General features: G+C 43.9%; 1 protein-coding gene and 1 long non-coding RNA gene across 2 annotated transcripts in view; both read right to left on the reverse strand.

The window, feature by feature from the left end:
* Positions 1 to 509: 509 nt before the first annotated feature.
* On the reverse strand, positions 510 to 2425 carry LOC115363398 (uncharacterized). Its single transcript, XR_003928584.1, has 3 exons — positions 2351 to 2425; positions 2134 to 2247; positions 510 to 535 (listed from the first exon to the last, which is right to left on the reverse strand). It is a non-coding gene; the product is annotated as an uncharacterized LOC115363398 (long non-coding RNA).
* Positions 2426 to 4956: 2531 nt separating this feature from the next.
* Positions 4957 to 21142, reverse strand: part of capn8 (calpain 8) — a 28256-nt gene continuing 12070 nt past the window's right edge. The window contains exons 6-22 of the mRNA XM_030057578.1: positions 19642 to 19810; positions 19466 to 19549; positions 17676 to 17761; positions 16414 to 16488; positions 15360 to 15520; positions 14939 to 15108; positions 14298 to 14309; positions 13080 to 13291; positions 11526 to 11562; positions 10998 to 11063; positions 10850 to 10907; positions 10146 to 10210; positions 9257 to 9325; positions 7891 to 7969; positions 6509 to 6625; positions 5581 to 5639; positions 4957 to 5045 (exon numbers count right to left, since the gene is read on the reverse strand). Coding sequence (XP_029913438.1) covers positions 5022 to 5045; positions 5581 to 5639; positions 6509 to 6625; positions 7891 to 7969; positions 9257 to 9325; positions 10146 to 10210; positions 10850 to 10907; positions 10998 to 11063; positions 11526 to 11562; positions 13080 to 13291; positions 14298 to 14309; positions 14939 to 15108; positions 15360 to 15520; positions 16414 to 16488; positions 17676 to 17761; positions 19466 to 19549; positions 19642 to 19810 — 1543 coding nt within the window. The 3' untranslated portion in view covers positions 4957 to 5021. The remainder of the gene's footprint in view (positions 5046 to 5580; positions 5640 to 6508; positions 6626 to 7890; positions 7970 to 9256; positions 9326 to 10145; positions 10211 to 10849; positions 10908 to 10997; positions 11064 to 11525; positions 11563 to 13079; positions 13292 to 14297; positions 14310 to 14938; positions 15109 to 15359; positions 15521 to 16413; positions 16489 to 17675; positions 17762 to 19465; positions 19550 to 19641; positions 19811 to 21142) is intronic.

Raw genomic sequence — 21142 nt, forward strand, 5'->3', positions numbered from 1 at the left:
TCCTCAGGAGGTGCAGTGTGATCTGCAGAAAAGCCTCCCTGCTGCTCCTCCTCTGCTCTTCCTCCTCACCGTCCAACACCTCCTCATCCTCCCTCTGCCTCTCTGAGCATTCTGGGTAATCTGGACTCAGAGACCTCTGCAGGTTTTTCAGCTCCTTCTTCACAAAGGTGTTGATGTTCTCCTCCAGCAGCTGCAACAGAAAAATCAAAGAATTCAAGTTCCATTTTGAAATTTGGACCCAAAACACAAAATCAGATCCAGGTTGAAGAGCCTGAAAGTCCAAAGTGCAGCATGGAGACGATTATGAGCTGAGCTGCTGCTCAGTTTGGACCTTGTTGTTCATTCTACAACAGTTAGTGCCAGTGGAGCAATCTGATTGGACAAGAGGCGTTCCATGAGAGCTGATGTTCAGTAGAACAGCACTCGCTCTGGTGTCATATCGCTGCATTTACACACCAGAAATATGGAGGCCAGGTGTGTTTGATGCTCCTGGGCAGACTGACCACTGGGAACCTCTGAGCTCTGCTGCTGGACTCTGAGGAGGACACACACACACACACACACACACACACACACACACACACACACACACACACACACACACACAAACACAAACACACACACACACACACATACACACTTGATTAAAGGTGTTGTGCTCTGTCAGGATGAATCCTGGCAGAAACACAAAATGAACTCCATGTTAGAAGCTGCTCTGATTATTGGATGTGATGTTTTGGGCGCACGCAGTGATCAGCAGCAGTGGCATCTTGTCTGTCTGATGTATATCTGTTTTTATTGTTTTATAGTTTTACTGCGCTCTGTTGAAGTTATTTCTCAGTTGTGTTAACTCATCATAGACTTCCATTTTCCGTCAAACAGTGGATCGCCACGCATATACCGCAAAATCAGCATGTAACTCAGCATGAACATGAAGTGGCTCACACTGACATTTCTACTGACAGCGTCTTACCTGGTTCAAGGCTGGCTCGTCGATCCTGTGCCTGACAGGCGTCAGTACATCAGAGACTTCCTGTTTGGATTTTACAGTCCCATGGACACTGGTCCACTATTGGCCGTGCCAACACGCCTTCCGTAAGGTGAGGAAGCGGGGCAGGAGGGGAGGAGTGAGGGAACGGGTGAGACGGCAGTCTCGTATCTCACTGCCTTCTATCATACTGGGCAACGCCAGATCCCTCCGTAACAAGATCGATGAACTCCAGGCCCATGTCTGCTACGAGACCTGGACAGCGAGCTGGCAATAGATGGGTTTGGTGCGCCTTTACGCACAGACCGGGAGGCCACGACTACTGGCAAATCACGAGGTGGGGGTGTATGCTTGTACATCAGTGAATGCTGGTGCAGAAATGTTATAGTTAGAGAGAGCTTATGCAGAGCATTCATCCAAACGCCTCAGAGGGCTCTGCGTCAGATCTGATCCTGCAAACCGTGCAGAAGCTGCAATCACTGTGTTCTAAAGCTCCCAATTTAATTATGGGTGACTTTACTCAGTGCTTGCTGGACAAAACTATCAGGAACTTATACAAATATGTTACCTGTCCCACCAGACAGTTACTTGTGGACTTTTCTTCGGCGTTTAACACCATTTAGCCTCATTTGCTGGTGGAAAAGCTCACAGAACATTTCAAACTGGACTGTAACATTGTGGGCTGGATTTTGGACTTCCTCACTAACAGGTCTCAGAGAGTTAGAGTGAACAAGCACATATCCGCATTATTAAGAACATCAACTGGATCTCCACAAGGCTGTGTTCTCTCTCCTGTCCTATACTTCATGTACACAAATGACTGCCGCTGTAAATTTGACAACCATCACATTGTTAAATTTGCAGATGATACAGTTATTGTGAGCCTGTTAAATGACACTGAAACATCCCATGGCTGTGTTTTAAATGATTTTTTAGATTGATTTTAGACTGATTTTATGTGACTGTCTGCCTTGTGTGTTTCACTCTTTGTTGTCATTGTGGTTGTTGTGCTGTTTTTTACTGCTACTGCGGCACAATCAATTAACCCTCAGGGACAAATAAAGGTCTTGAATACTTGAAAAAAGACAAAACTCAGTCAACAGAGTCCGACGGGCCAAACCGATTCTGGATCTTTAAATAATTACCCATCATCAGCAGAGGGCTGTGTGTCTTTGAAGTCAATAGATCGAGCCATAGACCGGTCGCTCTTGATGGACACACAGCTGGGTCCAGGGGAGTCTGGTCTCTCCTGCTGGATCCTGATAGAAACATCATGAACACAGTGAAGGGATCTGTGTCTCTATGAACAACACTGTTTTACTTTCTTAGCAGCACTAACATACTCACATAATAATGACTTACGTATTCTCAGAAGCATCTCTATCTTTAAATTCAAAAGGTTTATCCATAGACCAGTCACTCTTCATGGACACACAGCTGGGCTCAGGTCCAGGTCCAGGTCCAGGTCCAGGTCCAGATCCTGGTCCAGGTCCAGGTCTCTTAGAGGCAGGGAGCCCCTCCTCCTTCTCCTCACACACATCCATAGCCGAGCCGACACCTTGACACAAACACAGCGGCTGATTGATGACAACAAGCTTTCCATGACAGGATGTGTGCTGTCTTCCTGTCAGCACCATGTCACATATACAGAGTGGACGTAACACTCAGAGCAGCCGCCCTTTACATCAAACCCACTGAGCAGCTTCATCTACAGAGGACTTTGAATCCTCTGGGACTCTTCACACATGGACTGGAAACTACTGACCTTTACAAAGCTCTCATTTCAGCCTCTCAGCAACATTCACTGCACTTTGGCTTTTCATTTTCTGCAAGGAATTTGATGATAAGTTTAAATGTGCATTTATAGTAGTTATAAATCATGTCTATTTGTTTTACTAATTGCTTTGCTATGTTGTGGTAATTATTCTGCTAATTTTCTGTTTTTTTTTGTTTTTTTTTGTTTTTTTTTAATTGTTTTTTGAGAAAGAAACCAAGTTAATTTGCTCACGTTTTAAAGGTTCAGTGTTGAAATTGAAGGTGGCAGCTCTCTTGGTGAGTCAACAGCAGAAAAAGGGAACTTCAGTCAAGTGATCAAAACTGTCCCAAGGGTGTTTCCTGCTTTGTTCACCAGTGAAATGAGTTCAGATTGCAATCTTCCTGAGCTGACTTTGAACACAGATAAAAAACAAAACAAAACTAATTTTAAACATTTTCAAACAAAGTTGATTTTTGCCTCATTATCAGACATTAAAAGTGAACATGACGGCTCAATGAATATTTATTTTTGTAAAACATATAAATCCCATGTTGGCAGACCCTCCCACCATCTTGTGCTCCCAGTCTGCTCTGCAGTCTTCCAGCTGTGAGACACAAACATCTGTACTGATCCCTGGTCGGGTCTTTACCTGCTGAATCACATCCACATCAAATCCAAGAGACTTTCCAGCTTCATGTGGAGAGGAAACCCAGAGAGAGAAGACGCCGCTGCTTCTCCTCTTGTTCAATCTCAACTTTCAGCACAGAGGGAGCAGCACGGCCCGTTCAAAGCAGCACCAGGCTCTGCTTTCACTCTCACATTCTGTTTATGGAGCGTGAGCGCCACCGGGTGGACAGGAATGGAAGTTCTCTCAATCCTTTTCATCCATCCAGAGAATATCAAAGTGAACAGCAGGCTTCTGAACTTTTACAAATGGCTTTGAAATCCACAGTTTTGAGGTGTTCTCATTCCAGAGCTTCTTGTCCTCCATGCCAACACTGTAAACAGCTGAGAAATATTTCTCATGAATCACCGTCCATTTGAATCTGAACAAGCCAGCTCCTAAATCTGCTGCCCTCTCCACGTTCACCTGTTTGTGGTGGTGCAGTGCTCCTTCTCTCCACAGAGAGGCGCTGACGGGTCAAAACTGAAGATACCACTACTATCAGTTTAACGTCACTGATGTTACTGCGACTATTACAGTCAGTAGCCCCGGCAATTAAATCTGGCCCTCAGACATAAATCATAATTATAAGATTTATCCAATCCTCTGCTGAATTTATGTTTGCAGGAAAACAAATTGTCTTGTTTCCTTCACAAAGCCGCTGTGCAGCAACACTCCTGTAGATGGCGGTGTGGGATATAAGTTTCATGCTGCCTCACAAAATCATCAAGAGCACCAAACCATTTTCAGAGGGACTTTCAAAAGAGAACGAGGTGCAGCTGAACAACAAGCTGAGAAGATTCAGAGCAAAGCTGCTGATGTTCAGGAGGCGGGTGAGGAACCACATGACCCCTCCCTGCCTGGTTAGGGGTCTCCTCCCTTCCGGGGCAGTTTGTACAAAAATTTGCTGATTTTGCTAAAACTGAGCTGCTGATCATCTGCGGGTTTGACTTCAGACTTGAACAAGAAGGACGGTGGCTCCACTGTTCTCACTGATATGAAGCATCACACACTGCTGATGCCGGTCCCACTGGAGTTCTGGACAAGATAAGGCCACTTAGTGAAGTTTAGGATTATGTCTGGGTGAGGGTTTTTATAGCCATGCAACCTTTTTTTTTAATTTTACAAATACATTTCTTCTTATAAATGAAATCATGCTCAGTCCTGACTTTTTTCTTATTTTGGACTAACGCACGTTTAATCTTTTGGCCTACTATACAAAAATTCAAGAAAAACTATTTTCCAAGTTTTTTTTTCTTATAAATTTATAACTGTATAATCGGAATTTGTGAGTTTTTTTTTCCTCACAGATGTGTGAGTGTTTTTTTCTCGTAAACATATGACTTTAATCCGGGAAGGTTTTTTCTGGGAATATCGCCCCCTCCCCCGGCTCCATCATTTGTTTTTCCCCTCAGTGGCCCTGAAGTGCCGTCATACATATCACGCCACACGTCTCATTCCATGTCAGAAAATTAGTTTATTGTTTTCCTTCAGGCTGAATCAGGTGACAAACTTTAATCTTCAATCACAAACATGAAGTCCTCGCTGTTACAGCATTTAATTATTAATCTGTCAGGTTGAGATTACAGGAGGCCAGTTCAATCTCAGCAGCTTCAGCTGATGGCCAGGCAGATCCACTGCAGGGAAACACACACACACACACACACACACGCACGCACGCACGCACGCACAACAGAGTTACACTGACAGGACATAAAAACACCACATGCAGTGTTTTTCAAAGTAAAGTGTCTGAGGGTAGAATAGTTAAAATACTTGAATAGTTGTCAAATTCACGAGCATTTAAACACAAGAAATCTGATCCAGCAACACTGATTTCATCTTTAATTATATCCTTTAATTATTAGAAATATAGTTACCTTGTCATTTTTGAAAACATATTTGCTAATTTCCAGGTACGGCATACTTTTTTTTTTTTTTTTTTTTTTTCTTTTCTTTCAATACCATTTTCCCTTACATTACAGCCATTTTTTTCTTTAGTAATGTTAATGGCATTTATCTTTACTATGTTCATGTTGTGTTCAGAATAAAGCTGAATAATTAACTTAAATTAGAATCTGAGTTTGAGGTGGGTTTAACATTTTGGTGAAAGAATCACATTTGTATGAAACAGCTGAAAATATTAAGATTACAGTAATTTTGTGGTTTTACCTGCTGAATGTCCAGTTCGATTTTACCCTGGTTCTTCTTGTCCAGGGTCCTGAACATTTCTGTGAAGGAAAAAAAAAAAAAAACAAATCAGAGAACCAGCCAGCTTGTCTGATGTTGCAAAACTAATATCCTACTGTTTACTGTTTACTGTTTATGGTGGTAGTATAATAATCAAAAGTTCCTGCACTTTATCATAAGAAAAGATTAAAAATAGTCTCTAAAACAGTTCAAAATGTGTTTTTAAGAGTGCAAAGATCCAAATCCCATTAAGTGATACTGGACTGATGTGGTCTGATTAAATGCTTTTGCGAGCATTTAAATCTTAACACAAACCAAAACATCTCTGAGAGTCCCTGCAGGGCAAATCCACATCAGATGGGTGGCAGCTCTGCGGCTTGTTGAAAATCAACTCGGGGGTCAAGAAAACATGAAAAAGTCTGAAAACTTCTGAACTAAGAACTAAAACACAGTTCCACAAGTTGAATACCAGGAAGTGAGACAGTTGAGGTGTCATGACTATGACTTGCCACTAGATGGCACTGTTTACAAGGTGATGTAATACACTGCATTAGGTTTTCCTGCATGTTTGTATGTTGTGTTCCTTTTGGTTAGTATATTTTGTAAACACAGGAACAAATCATCCATATCTGCATCAAACCTCTGGGTTTCTTTTGGTACCAGAGGAGAGGAGGAGTGAATGTGTTTCATTACCCAGGTTCCCCTCGGGCTCAGTAAACTGTTTCTCAGTCTGGTGAACTCTAATTCATCTAATTTCTGTGATGGATATATTTAAAACATAGGTTTTTAAAAAGCTGCCCCTCCATGTTTTAGAGCACAAGCTGAAGAGTGTGTGAAACTAATCCTTGGTACTTGCTGCTCTGAGGGCGGGGCGTCTGTTTGCTCGGGGTGTGTCGGTGTGTGGACTCACTGAACAGCGTCTCCAGGCGGATCAGGCAGCCCACGAAGCAGTCGAAGTCGATGGCGCACTGATCGTCGGCGTATCGGCTCACGATCTCCTGGATCACGGTGCTGTTCACCTGGAAACCTGCAGAACCACACAAATACCCCCCTAATCCACTGAAGAACAATGCCCAAACCCTTTCCATGTCAGAACCCTAGAACCTGGTCTAGGACCTCAAAGATCTCCTCAGTGAGCCTCTGGAACCTCTATTAGAACCTAGTCCCTTCAAAGACCCCTTGAATCTCCTCATGGAACCCCCTAAAGGACCCCTGCACCCCCATGAACTTTCTTTATGGACCCCTTCCGTATGGATTCCTGGAACTGCCTCAAGGATACCTGTAATGACCCTGAATGAGCCCTAGAACCTCTTTTAGTAACCATAAAGCCATCTAAAACCCCTTGAACCCCTGTTTTAGAATCCCTAGACCCCCAGGGACCTCTTGAATCTCCACATGGGGTCTTCCTGGAAGCCACTCAAGGAGCTCTGGAACTGCTTCAGGGACTCGTGGAGCCAGAGACCTCAGATAGAGCCTCCTCCAGTCCTTCTAGACCTCGCTTGAAGACTTCTGCAACCCTGTTAAGGGCCCCTGGACACCCGTATGGACCTCTGCAGCCCCTCAGTGATGCTTGAAACTACATTAAAGACCCACGTGGAAGACTCCTGGAATCTCCTCAAGGGACCCCTGACTCGCTGATGACATCATGAGGATTTTACAGCCTTTTGTAAAGTGATGGGTTCTGACTGGTGGGTTTGACTGAAGCAGAAGTTTTCAAAGTGGGACCCCAGGGGTCCTTAAGGGTCTTTCAGGGGTCCCTCAGCAACATGTAGAAGAGTTTGTTTGTGAAAGGCACCTGAATTCATCCAGCATCGCTGATCCGACCTGTAAATGTCATTTTAAACAATATGAAGATAAATTTATTGTCTTGTCTTGTATTCAGCTGTTGTCTTCCTCCCCTGGTTTTTGAAAAGGGAATTTTCTGGGGAAATTAGCCGTGAAATTAGCAAATGAGCTAATCTAATTTTAAATGACCATTAAAAACACATTTAAAAAAGCCAAAGAAGTACAAGAAATCTACCAGGAAAATTATCACACAATAACCTGAATATTTAAAAAAAATATTTAAAAAATACTTTAAGAAATCACAAGAAAACTATTTTTATAATTATTAAAATTCTACATTTAAAGGTCAGATTAGCGATGCTGAATCAGATTTCATGACGTATTGGAAGTCAGCAGCAGATCGGGGTGCATCATGGGAACTGGCAGCGTGGGTTGTTGCGGGAGCAGCAGCAGTTTGATGACATCATCACCATCATCAGGCCACATTAATATGATGTCAGTGTTTACCAGCCTCAGCCAGCGCTGCTCGCATCTCATGGCTGCTCATCGAGCCGGAGCCGTCCGAGTCGTGGCCCTTAAAGATTTCCTGCAACACACAAGAAGAAGAAGAAGAGCTGAAGAGTTTTGTTGTTTACCTCTGTCATTCATTACTTCTCCAAATCCATCAATGTACAAAAAGGCCTTTTCATAACATGATGCAGTATTTTGCTTGCATCTTTCAGGGCTCTCAGGTTTTATTTTATTTATGTGAACAGAAACCGTGTGACATGGAGTCAGTCAGTGGGTTTACATGCACTGAGCAGTTGATGCTGGTGTCTCAGGGTCCACAGAAACCATGTCACTGATGGAGCTGCCAACCTCTGACCTGGACTCCTCTCCAGTTCATCAGAAGAAGAAGACTTTCCTCCACTTGACATTTTGTGTCACACAGCAACTCCATCTAACTTTTTAGCAATTTTTCAGAAAAACGTTTGCTGCTCTGTGTCGTTCTTCTATCCTATCTATTCTATCCATGTTTTGTAATATTTCCATCTCCTGTAGCTGTGTTAACGTGAAGCCTGTCTCTTCTTCTGTCCAAACACTCACAGCCTCAGTCACATGATCTGGGTCTGTCGGTGTGACTCTGAAAAAATCAGCTTGGTACGATTTCAGTCACAATCACGTTTGATGTTTTTATGGTGTTAATATGACAAAAACAAACTGAGTGTGACACCAGACTGACTGGTGCTGCTGGGTCTGTTGAGACCGAGGCCTCGTTAAGGCCCAGAGCTCGTTAATGACTAAAATTGGCTGCTTAGGCTTGTAAGAAGTCCACTGTCCAGTTTAGTTTGACTCATATAAATCATCAGGGCCGCCACATGACCTATAAAGGACTTCCTGTAAAAGTTGCTTGTTGCCCTTGGTGACCCCATGACCTTCCCTCTAGCGCCTCCAGCAAGCCCAGCGGGGGGCATCTGTGTTTGTCCAACCTGACACCACGCCAAGTGTTAAACAGAGCTGATCTGCCAGAAGAAAGCGTGTCAGTGTCACGCTTTGTGTCGCCGTGATGACACACAGCTAATCGTTAGCTAAATGAACAGTGGTTTCTTAGCTTGTTAACTAAAGTTAGTTCAAATAGTTGGTTAAGGTTAAGGGTAGGGTTAAGGTTAGTTAGCTAGCATGGGAACATTAGCAAACAGGTTAAAGCAAACAGGTTTAGCTTGGCCTTCAGTCTGAGCTCAGCTCGCTCAGGAAAGTCTGTGTTCAATTTCTGATTTCGGACACTGTGGTGCAGAGCCTCCCACCGCCGTCCTGTACCTGCAGGCTTACAGGTTTGATTCTCCCTGAGCGTGAGCCCGCCCCTGCCCGTACCAGTGATGTGAAGCAGCCTCACCAGGTACTTCTGGATCTTGGTCCAGAGAGCGTGGAACTCCACCAGGCCCAGCTTGTCCGAGCCGTCCCTCTGAGCTCCGGTTAAGGTCCAATCAGCAGACAGACCCGCTCGGCTCCAGGCTGTTAGCATGCTAACAGCTAGCCTGCCGTTAGCCTGCAGCTCGGCCAACACCCTGTCTGGGACGTTGTCAACTACTTTTGACCAAATCATCCCGGTGTGCACCTCAGTGAGCGGCTGGAACGCAGAGAAGACGCTGTGGGACCAGAAGGCTTTTCTCCAGTCCCAACTCCACTTTAATCAGTCGTGACCTCGTTATGTCATGTGACCTTAATGTTACTGTGGTATCTGAGTGAGGAGGATGCTGCCCAAACCCCCATGTCTCCCACACACACACACACACCCCAACACACACCATGACACACTCTCTGTCACACACTCTGTCACACACTCTATCACACACTCCGTAACACACACCGTCACATATTGTGTATATGGGTATATACTTTCTTATTTCTGTATTTATGTTGTAATATTCTGTAGGATTCATGCACACGTTTGGACTTGATGCACATAAAGCTCATACTTTTGATACAACTTTAGATGTAATGCACATCCTTTTTTACAAAGTAGTAAGGCACATGTTTTTATATTTCTGATTTCTTTCCTGTGTCTTATAATTGAATTCCTCTCTTGAGAATTTGGGCCGCTGCAGCTGACCCAGTTTGTCCTTTGGGATCGATAAAGTATTTCTGATTCTGATAACAATAATAAGAGGAGGTGAACGTCTGGCTCGGCTTCACGTCAGCTTATCGTCTGGCATTCAGTCAGAAACCAAAGCGGTGCGACGGTGGAGCGGCTCTTTATGTGCATGTGACCGTGTGAAGGATACGTCCATCAGACTGACGATGTGGCGGCACGTCTGCAGGCTGAAACCGTCCGTCTTGATGTCAGATCCTGGGGGGGAGACAGGTTAGTCCACCACCAGGATTCACTTAACCTCACATTAGTGCTGCTCACAGTTCAGAAAAATCTGGTTTGGAGTCTGTAAATCCAGATTTAAAATGCAGAGCTCTGTTGCACAGTTTGAAACTAATTCTGGTTTAGTAAATCCGGGTTTAGTGGTTTAACTCAAAATGAAATAATTAAAGTTAAATGCTTGTGAACTCAGATCCAGAATCACTGATCTGACCTGTAAATATAAATCTGACCTGAGATGTAAATAAAACATTTAAAATGTTATATTTACAGGTCAGATCAGTGATTAATGATTAAAATGTTACATTTTAATCATTACGAATATGATTTCTTAATTTCTATAGACCTCCCTGCAGTGTTCTAGACTGCCATACAGTGTCTAGGCTGCTCTACAGTGATCTAGACTGCTCCATAGTGTTCTAGACTGTTCTACAGTGTTCTGGACTCACTACAGTGGTCTAGACCGCTCTACAGTTTTCTACTGTGTTCTAGACCACCCTACAGAGTTCTTGACCGTCCTACAGTTTTCTGTAATGAAATGTAGAAATTACAGCTGTGCACCATGCATTCTCCATCCACTTAAAAACCTGTGACAAGCTGAAATGAATCTTTTCTTACTCTGAACGACCACCTTGTTCAAAATCTGCTGAAGCTCAAAGGCTGAAATTTCCAAGTCCTGTGAGAGCAGAAGAAAACATCAAGTTTCAGTTTGACAAGAAGTCAGCTGATTTGAAAAAGAAATGCTGACGTTTTTGGTAAAAGTTACATTTCCAGCGATCTGGACGAAGAGGTGTTTGAAGTGAGGATCCACATCGTTTTGTCTGACGTCAGGCTGCAAGGAAACACATTTGACAAGCAGCAGAGAAGCTGTGATTATTTCACAGATACTGAGCTGGGTTTAGATATTTTTAGGCTATATCGCGATTCATAATTTAGCAGGACTTAATAATAAGTATAATAATAATGACAATAATGTATTGTTCCTGCTTAGAATTGTGAATCCTGAATTAAATATCTGTCAAGCCAAAGAAATATTCACATTTCTACAAAAACATGCAGTAGGCTTATTGTTTGAAAAGGTGCCACATATGCACACAAAATGACTTTACACACAGTAAGCAAATAATTTCACTTTTCAAAAGTAATGACCTGTAGTCCTTGGTTGACTTAATGAGGGATTTGTCCTCTGTACATTATAAATACTGATCGTTGATTTTTATCCAAGTGGAAATTCCTGAACTATCACACAGGCGTTAAAAGAAGCTGAATCAGAATGGAAGAGTTTGATACGAACCTCATCAATGTCAGCATCCACATCTTCCTCCATGGGACTGCAAGAGATATGACACATTATACAGAGAAATTAGTTATTATACATAGATATGACTCACTGTACAGGTAGGACTCACTATACAGAGACAGGAGTCTGTCCACAGAGACTGAACTTACTAGAAAGGTCTGTGAGTCCCTACACAGACTGAACTACAAAGACATGACTCGGTACACCACGACAGTGCTCACTGTATGAGTTGGGACTTACAAATGACTCGCTTTATACTGAAAGGTTTCACTGCAGAACTATGACTCACTACAGAGAAATGACTCACTAAAGAGATATGACTCACTACACAAAGATATAACAGAGATATGACTCACTATAGAAATATGACTCACTACAGAGACTGACTACTGATATGACCCACTACACAACTGACTCAATACACAGATATGACTCACTACAGAGACTCATCACAGAGATATGACTCACTACACATAGATACTACAGTGATATGACTCACGACAGAGATTCACTACAGACATATGACTCACTACAGAGACTGACTACTGATATGACCCACTACACAACTGACTCAATACACAGATATGACTCACTACAGAGACTCATCACAGTGATATGACTCACTACAAAGATGCACTACTGAGATATGACTCACTACACAGATATGACTCACTACACAGATATGACTCACTACAGAGATATGACTCACCACAGAGACTCACTACAGAGATATGACTCACCACAAAGACTCACCACAGAGATATGACTTACTACACAGATATGACTCACTACAGAGGGATGACTCACTATAGAGACTCATCACAGAGATATAACTCACTACAGATATATAACTCACTACAGATATATGACTCACTACAGAGACTAACTACAGACATATGGCTCACTACAGAGATGCACTACTGAGATATGACTCACTACACATATGACTCAGTACAGAGATATGACTCACTACACATATGACTCAGTACAGAGATATGACTCACCACAGAGACTCACTAGAGATATGACTCATGACAGAGACTCACTACAGAGATATGACTCACTACACAAAGATACTACAGAGGTATGACTCACTACAGAGATATGACTCGCCACAGAGACTCACTACACATATGACTCAGTACAGAGAAATGACTTACTTCAGAGATAGGACACTATAGAGACTTACAACCGAGATGACTCACTAAAGAGACTCACTACACAGATATGACCCACTAGAGATATGACTCACTCTACCTGTATCTCTGTCTTTCTCTCTGTCTTTCTCTCTCTCTCTCTCTCTCTCTCTCTCTCTCTCTGTCTCTCTCTCTCCCTCTCTCTCTCTGTCTTTCTCTCTGTCTTTCTCTCTCTCTCTCTCTCTGTCTCTCTCTCTCTGTCTCTCTCTCTCTCTCTGTCTCTCTCTCGGTCTCTCTCTCTCTCTCTCTCTCTCTCTTTCTGTCTCTCTCTGTCTCTGTCTCTCTCTCTCTCTCTCTCTCTCTCTCTCTCTCAGTCTCTCTCTCTCTCTCTCTCTCTCTCTCTCTCTCTGACCTGGAGTCGGCCTGTTTCTCGGTGAAGACTCTCAGGACGAAGCTTCCTTTACGGTGCGGTTCGAAGGTCGACGGGATGATGACGTATTCTCCGGGGGGGAGTTTGAAGCGGTCGCACACCTCCCTCAGGTTGATGAAGGTGCGGCTGCGGGCCACGGCGGCGCTCCTGAGCAGGACGTCCGGCCCCAGGTGGACGTTCCTGCGGCCTCTGTACTGCTCACAGGGCGGAGGGTTTCACTCAGCATCACAGAAACACACTGAAATACGATTACATTCATCTGGAGAGGAGAGCTGAATATCACAATCCTCTTTAAGATCACTTCTTAAACTATCAAATCTGACTGAATGACAGTGTACAGAGTGCATGTTAAATGCAATGCAATGTGCTTTCCAATTTGGAAAACAATAGAGATGAAAAATAAAACAGCTAGAAACATTTATTAGACAGTTTACTTAATTGTGGGCTGTTTCCTCATTTCAAAGTGTTGAGATTTATGATGGATCCTGTTTGATCCTGAGTGATTTATTGGAATTTGTGTGTTTGTGTGTGTGGGTGTTATTTTATTGTGTGACATACTTTGTGTTTCTTTTGTGTGATGGCATATTAGGGCCACTGTAGGGGGAAAAAAGCCAGGGGAGGGGCAGTGATATTCTGAGAAAAAAACTCAGATTTTCCATGATTAAGGTTGTAAATATATATTGGAAATAACTGAGATTAAAGTGGTAAATTTATTAGAAAAAAACTCACACATTTCTGAAAAAAAAAGAAAATTCTGATTTTATAATATCACAAACTTGCAAGAGAAAAAAACGTAAATTCTGAGATTGAAGTGGTAAATTTCCAAGAAAAAAAACCCTGTGAGAACCAGTTTGTCCTCCTCCTGTGGGATCCAGTCAGAAGGAAATCCTGCTGGTCTGAGTCCAGAACCCCAACCTCCTCCTCAGCATCTGGACTCTGAAGAGACGTTGCTGTGACTTGGGCCGATTCAGAAGAAAACAATCTGCTGATTCTGGGCTCAGATCAGCAGGATCTCCTTGTTCCTGAATCCCATAGATTTTCCCCTACAATGACCTGCAATATGCCGTTGTGTATTTATTTGCATGGAGGGTCCTATAGTATTGAAGTCTGACTGATTGGTTGATTGGTTGATTGGTTGATCAGTTCTGCAGCTGTGCTCCCGGCGCTCTGCACTGATCTGGGTGCTGCTGGGTGTCTCACCTCCTCGGGCACCTGGACAGAAAGACAGAAAGACCACAGAGAGACAAGCCCTGCTGATCTGAGCTCTGCAGTGTGTGTGTGTGTGTGTGTGTGTGTGTGTGTGTGTGTGTGTGTGTGTGTGTGTGTGGAAGAGGATTAGGGCCAAACTAAACTCTGAACAATGAGTTCTGGGATTAATCTCAGCATTCTGAAAAAAATGAACAGAATTATGAGATTAATATCAGAACAATTTTTTTTTATTTAAATTTTTGTGTGGCCCAAATGCTCTTCTGTACTCTCCAACTCTCTGTGTTTATGTTAATATTAATGGTAATAGTAATGATACCAGCAACACTAACATGACATAGCTTAGACTAACATGTTGGAGTTAGTGGACTGAGTTTGCAGCAAACACATTTTTAACATACAGCATGACAAATAATGACGGCCTCTGATGAGAGACTTTTCCACAAGCCGTGCAGAGGCAGCGCCCCTTTTTTGGTTTGATTTAAAAATAAAAAGAGAAGCGCAGTGAAACCCTCCTCGCCTGGTTCCTGTCCTGCTCTCAGTCTGCAGCACAGAGGAGAAGGTCTGGGGCTTTTCTGGAGCTCAGTCCTCTGACCGTCCCGACCGAGGCGGCAGCACGGCGGCCCCCGTCCTACCTGGTAGATGGCGAAGCCGATGGTGTTGAGGTCCCGCCCGAAGCGCCGCTCCCTGCGTCCGTCCTTCTGCATCAGGCCGACCAGCAGGGTGCAGCCGTCCTCACCGTCGTGAGGCTCGTCGTCCACGTCCTGCAGCCGGATCACGAACTGAGGGTTGGAGCAGAAGGTGGCTGTGGAGAAGATGGGACGGGGCGGATGGGATGGGTGAGGGTAGGTAAGGGGACATGAGAGGGCAAGATGGGGCCGGGTTTTTTCCCCATAAATTTATGACTTTAATCTCAGAATTTTTTTTTTCAGAAAATAGACATGGTTTCTGACTGAGAGCGGCCTCTAACGTTTATCTAAAGTTCATATTGCTCCATCATCACTGAGTATTCCTGTGACGTCATGCTGAGCCGTGGCTCCGCCCCCTCCTGTGTACCTGGGTAGTTCCTGCAGCCTCCGGCTGTGGAGCCGACCCGCCAGGCGCCCTCAAACTGAGAATAGCTCCAGCGTCCGACCTCGTCGCTGCTCAGTGTGTCGGGCGTCAGGTTGCACATCTCCAGCCTGGAGAACTGACGCAGGAAGTCCGAGAACGACATCCTGAGCGGCATAGCCGAGAGAAAAAACACCGTGAGCTGCTTCCTCTCAACAGAAGCCGGGTTCCGGGAAAAAGAACAAGAATGGAGCAAATGGACTGAAAGAGCTGAACACAGAGAAAAGGCAAAAAGCTACTTAAAACGAAAATGACCTGAAAAATTAGGAAGGATGACCTGAAATCAGACACTCAGAAACAGAAAATATTTTTTCATGTAATATAATTTTAAATATATAATTACAATATCAGTGTAGATTCAATGTTTTCAATGTTTGAATCTAATTAAATTAGATAGACAGATAGTTTAGTTAGTTTTACTTTTTTTGTTCATTTCTTAATCTTTTTTTTTTTTTTTACATTTTACTGATTTCTTGCAGATTTTCTTATCATTTCCTGCTAATTTGCTTATTGCTTTTTTCTGTCTTGCTTTTAACATAATAATAATAATAATAATAATAATAATTTAATATTTTTTGATTACTTTCATTTTTAAAATTTTATTTACTTTTTAGTTTAATCTCTAGGTTATTTTTGTAACATTTTACTAATTTCAGATTTTTTTGGGACATTTCTCGTCCCCAAAATGATCCCGTGTTTGTCCAAAAACACCCGGCCGGCGTTTTCAGATTCACACACCTTTTGGAGAAACTCGGTTTTCATGGATGGAAAACTGTCTTGGTGTGGATGGAGGGTCATAATGGAGAAGGAAATTTTCAGATTTTGACTCTCTCTTTAACAAACAGAGTCTCTGTTCTGCCTGTCTGCAGATTTCTGTATGATTAGATAAGTAGATTTATGAAGGGTGGAGTCCGAACAGAAGACAATAGAAGGCCCAGTTTCCACCACGAGAGACTCGATCTGTAATCACGTCGAGTCGTAAATCAGTGGCAGGACTCACCAGAACTCTCCGTCGTCGGCTGAGTGCTCCAGCTTGGACTTTTCCTCCGGACGGACGGCGTCCCACTCCCTCGAGCTGAGCACATCAACCACAGCAGAGTTATTACAGATATTACTGCTTTATTACAGAAAACAGCAAGCAGAGGACACAGGCATCAACACACAACCCTGAAAATGCCCCTAGTTTTCATCTGGCAGCACACCACATTATCAACAACCTCGTTAACATCATATAACTGAAGACTAATAACCATCAACTGAAAAAATATCGCGTTCATTGTTGTAACTACAGGGCCGATCGAGGCGTTCATGATTATCCTTTGATTTAGCGTCTCAGGGAGAAGTCAAATGTTGTCAGAAAATAACTTCAGAGTGAAATGAGCATGTTCTCTTTCAGTTGAGGCGTAAAGTAATTCTGATCTAAAGTGGCATTTCAGGGTTAATGGAGAAATTATATTATAAAATGTATCAGATGAAGCTAAAAGCAAGCAGCAGTGACAGTAACATCACAAACATGCAACTGCATTTTAGTTCAAAATTCCCTGAACCACAGAGTCCAATCAAGAACCCCAGTTAAAACTAGGGGCTCCAGTTCCCCAGTGATGGAGACGCTGTCCCAGTTAGATAACTGGATAATGTGGGAAAATTAGGAATCAATTAGGTCGTGGCCGACCTGTCAAATTTGACAGGTCCGCCACGCCTCTACGAGTAACATCAGCTGATAAAGACACGTCACACACCACCTAGTGACACCTCTGATGAAGGCGGAAGCTTATCGCCAAAACATGTCAGGTAAGAATAAACCTGCTTTGTGTCTGATACAGATGAAACTTTATGATCTATATAAAGTGTAGACACTATGAATCTTCATGGACTAGGAATCAACTAGGAATCATCTGTCCCGGCTGATTATCAGGGCTGATATTCAGAATTTTCCAATAATCAGTATCAGAATTTTGATTGACATGAGGGTTCATATGAAAAGCAGTCAGACTCCGCCTCTCCGTCTGACAGACAGCAGGACAACAGCGAGTGGGCGGGGCCTAGTGTCGGGACACGAGTCCAGGCCTCGTCTCAGAGCAAATTTAGATGTGAAAGCTCAGGAGGCTGATAACGGAGCAGGTCGCACTCAGTGTCAAACAGGAACCAGAGAGTCAGCAGACTACAAAATCAAGGAACTGAATGAGCAGCTTGGGGATCAGTGCCTTGCTCCAGGGCAGAGGACAGTTTCAGGGATTTGAACCAATGACCCTCTTGTCTCACCCGTCGCTCCAGGCTCCGGTCCACTCCACCTGGCCCCAGGGGTTCCTGATCCTCAGCAGCTGCACCGCAGAGCCGTACGCATGCACCTGCAGGGACCAGCCAGGTTAACCACGCCCCCGCAGACCAGGGGCCCCGCAGACCGGGGGGCCCCGCAGACCGGGGGACAATTGAAGAGAAAAAAAATTGAGTTTTTTCTTGTAAATTTATTACTTTAATCTCTGAATTTTTCTTGGTACATTACCCTAATCTCAGGAGCGGCACAGACAAGTCATTTTTGGTAAAAGAAGAATTCTGTTGTGTGTAACCCAATCCCTGCCCATTCTGCTTAACTCTAGTTCTACAACAGAGAAGTGTTCAAACAATCTGATTGGCTGAGAGCCGTGTGCTATTTACTATAACATCACAGGAGTCGCATCACTTAAGTATCATGGCAGCTGTTAATCTAACGGATTATCAGCTGATGTAACAAGAGCTCACTGAAGCAACGCTCTGTTACTAACGAAGGAAACTGACAGGCAAACAAACATGAGACGAACACGAGACAAACACGAGACGAACACGAGACGAACACGAGACCAACACGAGACGAACACGAGACGAACACGAGACCAACACGAGACCAACACGAGACAAACACGTGACAAACACGAGATGAACACGAGACAAACACGAGACAAACACAAGACGAACGCGTGACGAACACGAGACGAACACGAGACGAACACGTGACGAACACATGACAAACACGTGACAAACATGAAACAAACACGTGACAAACACGAGACGAACACGAGACAAACACGAGACAAACACGTGACAAACACGAGATGAACACGAGACAAACACGAGACAAACACAAGACGAACGCGTGACGAACACGAGACGAACACGAGACGAACACGTGACGAACACGAGACAAACACGAGACGAACGCGTGACGAACACGAGACGAACACGAGACGAACACGTGACAAACACGTGACAAACACGAGACAAACACGAGACAAACACGAGACGAACACGAGACAAACTCCTCTTCATGAAACGTCACAGAGGAATTGAACAAATTGGAGAGGAAATGACGAGCTGGGTCAAAACGTTCCGCCCGAAGCGTAACGGACAGAACATACCGACCGAAACATACAGGATGAAACTTTATTCATCAGCAGTCACTGGTCGACGGTTTCCTCTCTGTCACTGCGTTGTGTTTTTACACTGTGGAATATTTTTCATCTACTGCAGCAGTTTTCTATCGACTGCAGCGCCTTCTTTATGGACACACTGCCATCAGCTCCAGGCTTAATTTTAAGCACAGGCTGTTTATTGCACCATGCTCCTGGGTGCCTAAATTAGCCCCAGGATCAATAAAGCATCTATGTGTCTGTCTAAATTAATAATCGCGACTTAATTTCAGCTTTTTATTAGAGATATTGTTTCCAAAAAATCATAACTGTTGTGTAAAAGGAATCGAACCCTCAAGGCCGTGTGGTAGAGTAAATAACGTCATGGCTGTGGTTTGGGCAGGGCGGGGCCTAAGGACAGCCATGTCTGTCAATCTGTCCGTCTGTCCAGCACTTCACTCCAAGGCAACATATCTCCAGATCCACACGGGGCAGATCACCACATTCATGCTCCCCAGAGGAGGAACCCTCTCAGTTCCCCCACCCCATGACTCAGTCACTGATTCTCCAGCACTGTGCTCTTTGTGTTTTTACATGTTCATCATAATCTTCTGTGTGAGTCTCCAGAAAAACAGAAAATCCTTGTCTCCTCCTCCCTGCCCTCCTTACCTCCTGTGCCGCGGTGATGGAGTAGGCGTGACCCTTCACCAGCTTCTGTCCGGTGATCGCCTCCGTCTCGTACGAGCTGCTGATCTGCAGAGACACAAACACATCACGACCTGCATCCGGCTGCTACACGAGCCACACTGTCAGATGGAGATTGAGGAGTAAAAGCGAGGCATTACGTCGATGGAGCAGCCCAGCAGCGAGCCCAGCCTCAGGGCCTTCCTCATGAGCGGGAACAGGTGTGGGGGAGGGTCCTTCAGGTCGTACGTCTCCGCGATGCCACCGGTGAAATCCTCAAAGCCCTCGAGGGTGGAGCCTCCGGACAGAGCCTCGTACGAGCTGTTCACCCTGCAGGACCACGACCACAACAACAACAACAACAACAACAACAACAACAACAACACGCCGTCTGTCACATGACCTTCTTCACAAACCCAGAGCTGTCAGACCCATCTTGCAATCAGTTTTTAGCTTGACATTGATTTAGACAGATCGATAGATGTACTTTGAAGCTGTTGTGCTCCAGCAGCAGGTCGTCCACATACAGGAACAACAGCTGAGCTACACAAAATCTAACTGTGAACACGAGGAGACAGAAACATCTCGCTTTATAAACATAAAACACAATGAATAACAAAATAAATAAAGTGGATCAACACAAATAATATAAGACAAAAGCAAAACCTTTGCATACCCTGTAGGAGCAATAACAGCTAAAATATGGTAAATATCTATAAACCTGTCAGCTTGTGAACCTTTACATAGACTATATATAATGAAATATATCTGCAGCCTATATATAGAACAGAATATGTATAAATAGAGCAGATGTGTATTGATAATGTATCATATTAAGTATAATTTCTGTTATTCCATTATTCTCCTCGTCCAGTGGTTCTCTGATCCGTGAGTTGCCATGGAAACAAAAAGCTGGTTTCCATCATCAGGGTAAAGGGATGAAGAGGAAGCCGGTTAGCACAGGTGGATTTCTGCTGGGGAAACCAGATCGCTGTCGCCATGGAAACCCTTTCTGGCATCGGTAAAGGGCTGTTTGCGTGTGAGCGTGTGCGGCGCATAAGGAACGTGACAGGATGAATATTTAAACAGTTAATGTTAGGGTTAGGGTTAGGGTTGGGTTAGGGTTTCTCTCTAACCTCTGTGCATTTCACTGTTTCCCTCGAATTTCATACATCAGGAATTTTTATGCACTGTAATTTTTTTCATTTACTTGAATGTTTTCAACTGTTTTACTTGTTTTGCTTTTCAAAAATTTTCCTGTAAATCACGTTGTAATGTTTTGGAATATAAACAGTTGCTGTTATAATTAATATTGTTGTTTTGTTGTTGTTGCTGTTGTTGTCATTATTGTTATAATTTTTATTATTGTCATTATTATCATCACTCTTCTTCTTCTTGTTGTTATAAATGTTAGTATTACTATTACCAATTTCCAGTCAGCCTTTCTGAATTTCGCCCTGAGCACCGACACGCCTGTCAGCCAATCAGAGAGCTGCTGAGTCAGCGCCGTATCAGACCACTGTTTGTCTTCCAGGCTGTGGCTGCCAGAGACTGTTTGTCCAGCAAACCTTCCCCCACCCAGAGCTGAGTCACAGCCGCCGCTCCCAGCCGCCTGGCCGCCCGGCCGCTGCCACCGCCACGGCTCACACCTTTACACCGCTC

The sequence above is a fragment of the Myripristis murdjan genome, chromosome 1, assembly GCF_902150065.1.
Source record: "Myripristis murdjan chromosome 1, fMyrMur1.1, whole genome shotgun sequence".
Lineage (NCBI taxonomy): Eukaryota > Metazoa > Chordata > Actinopteri > Holocentriformes > Holocentridae > Myripristis > Myripristis murdjan.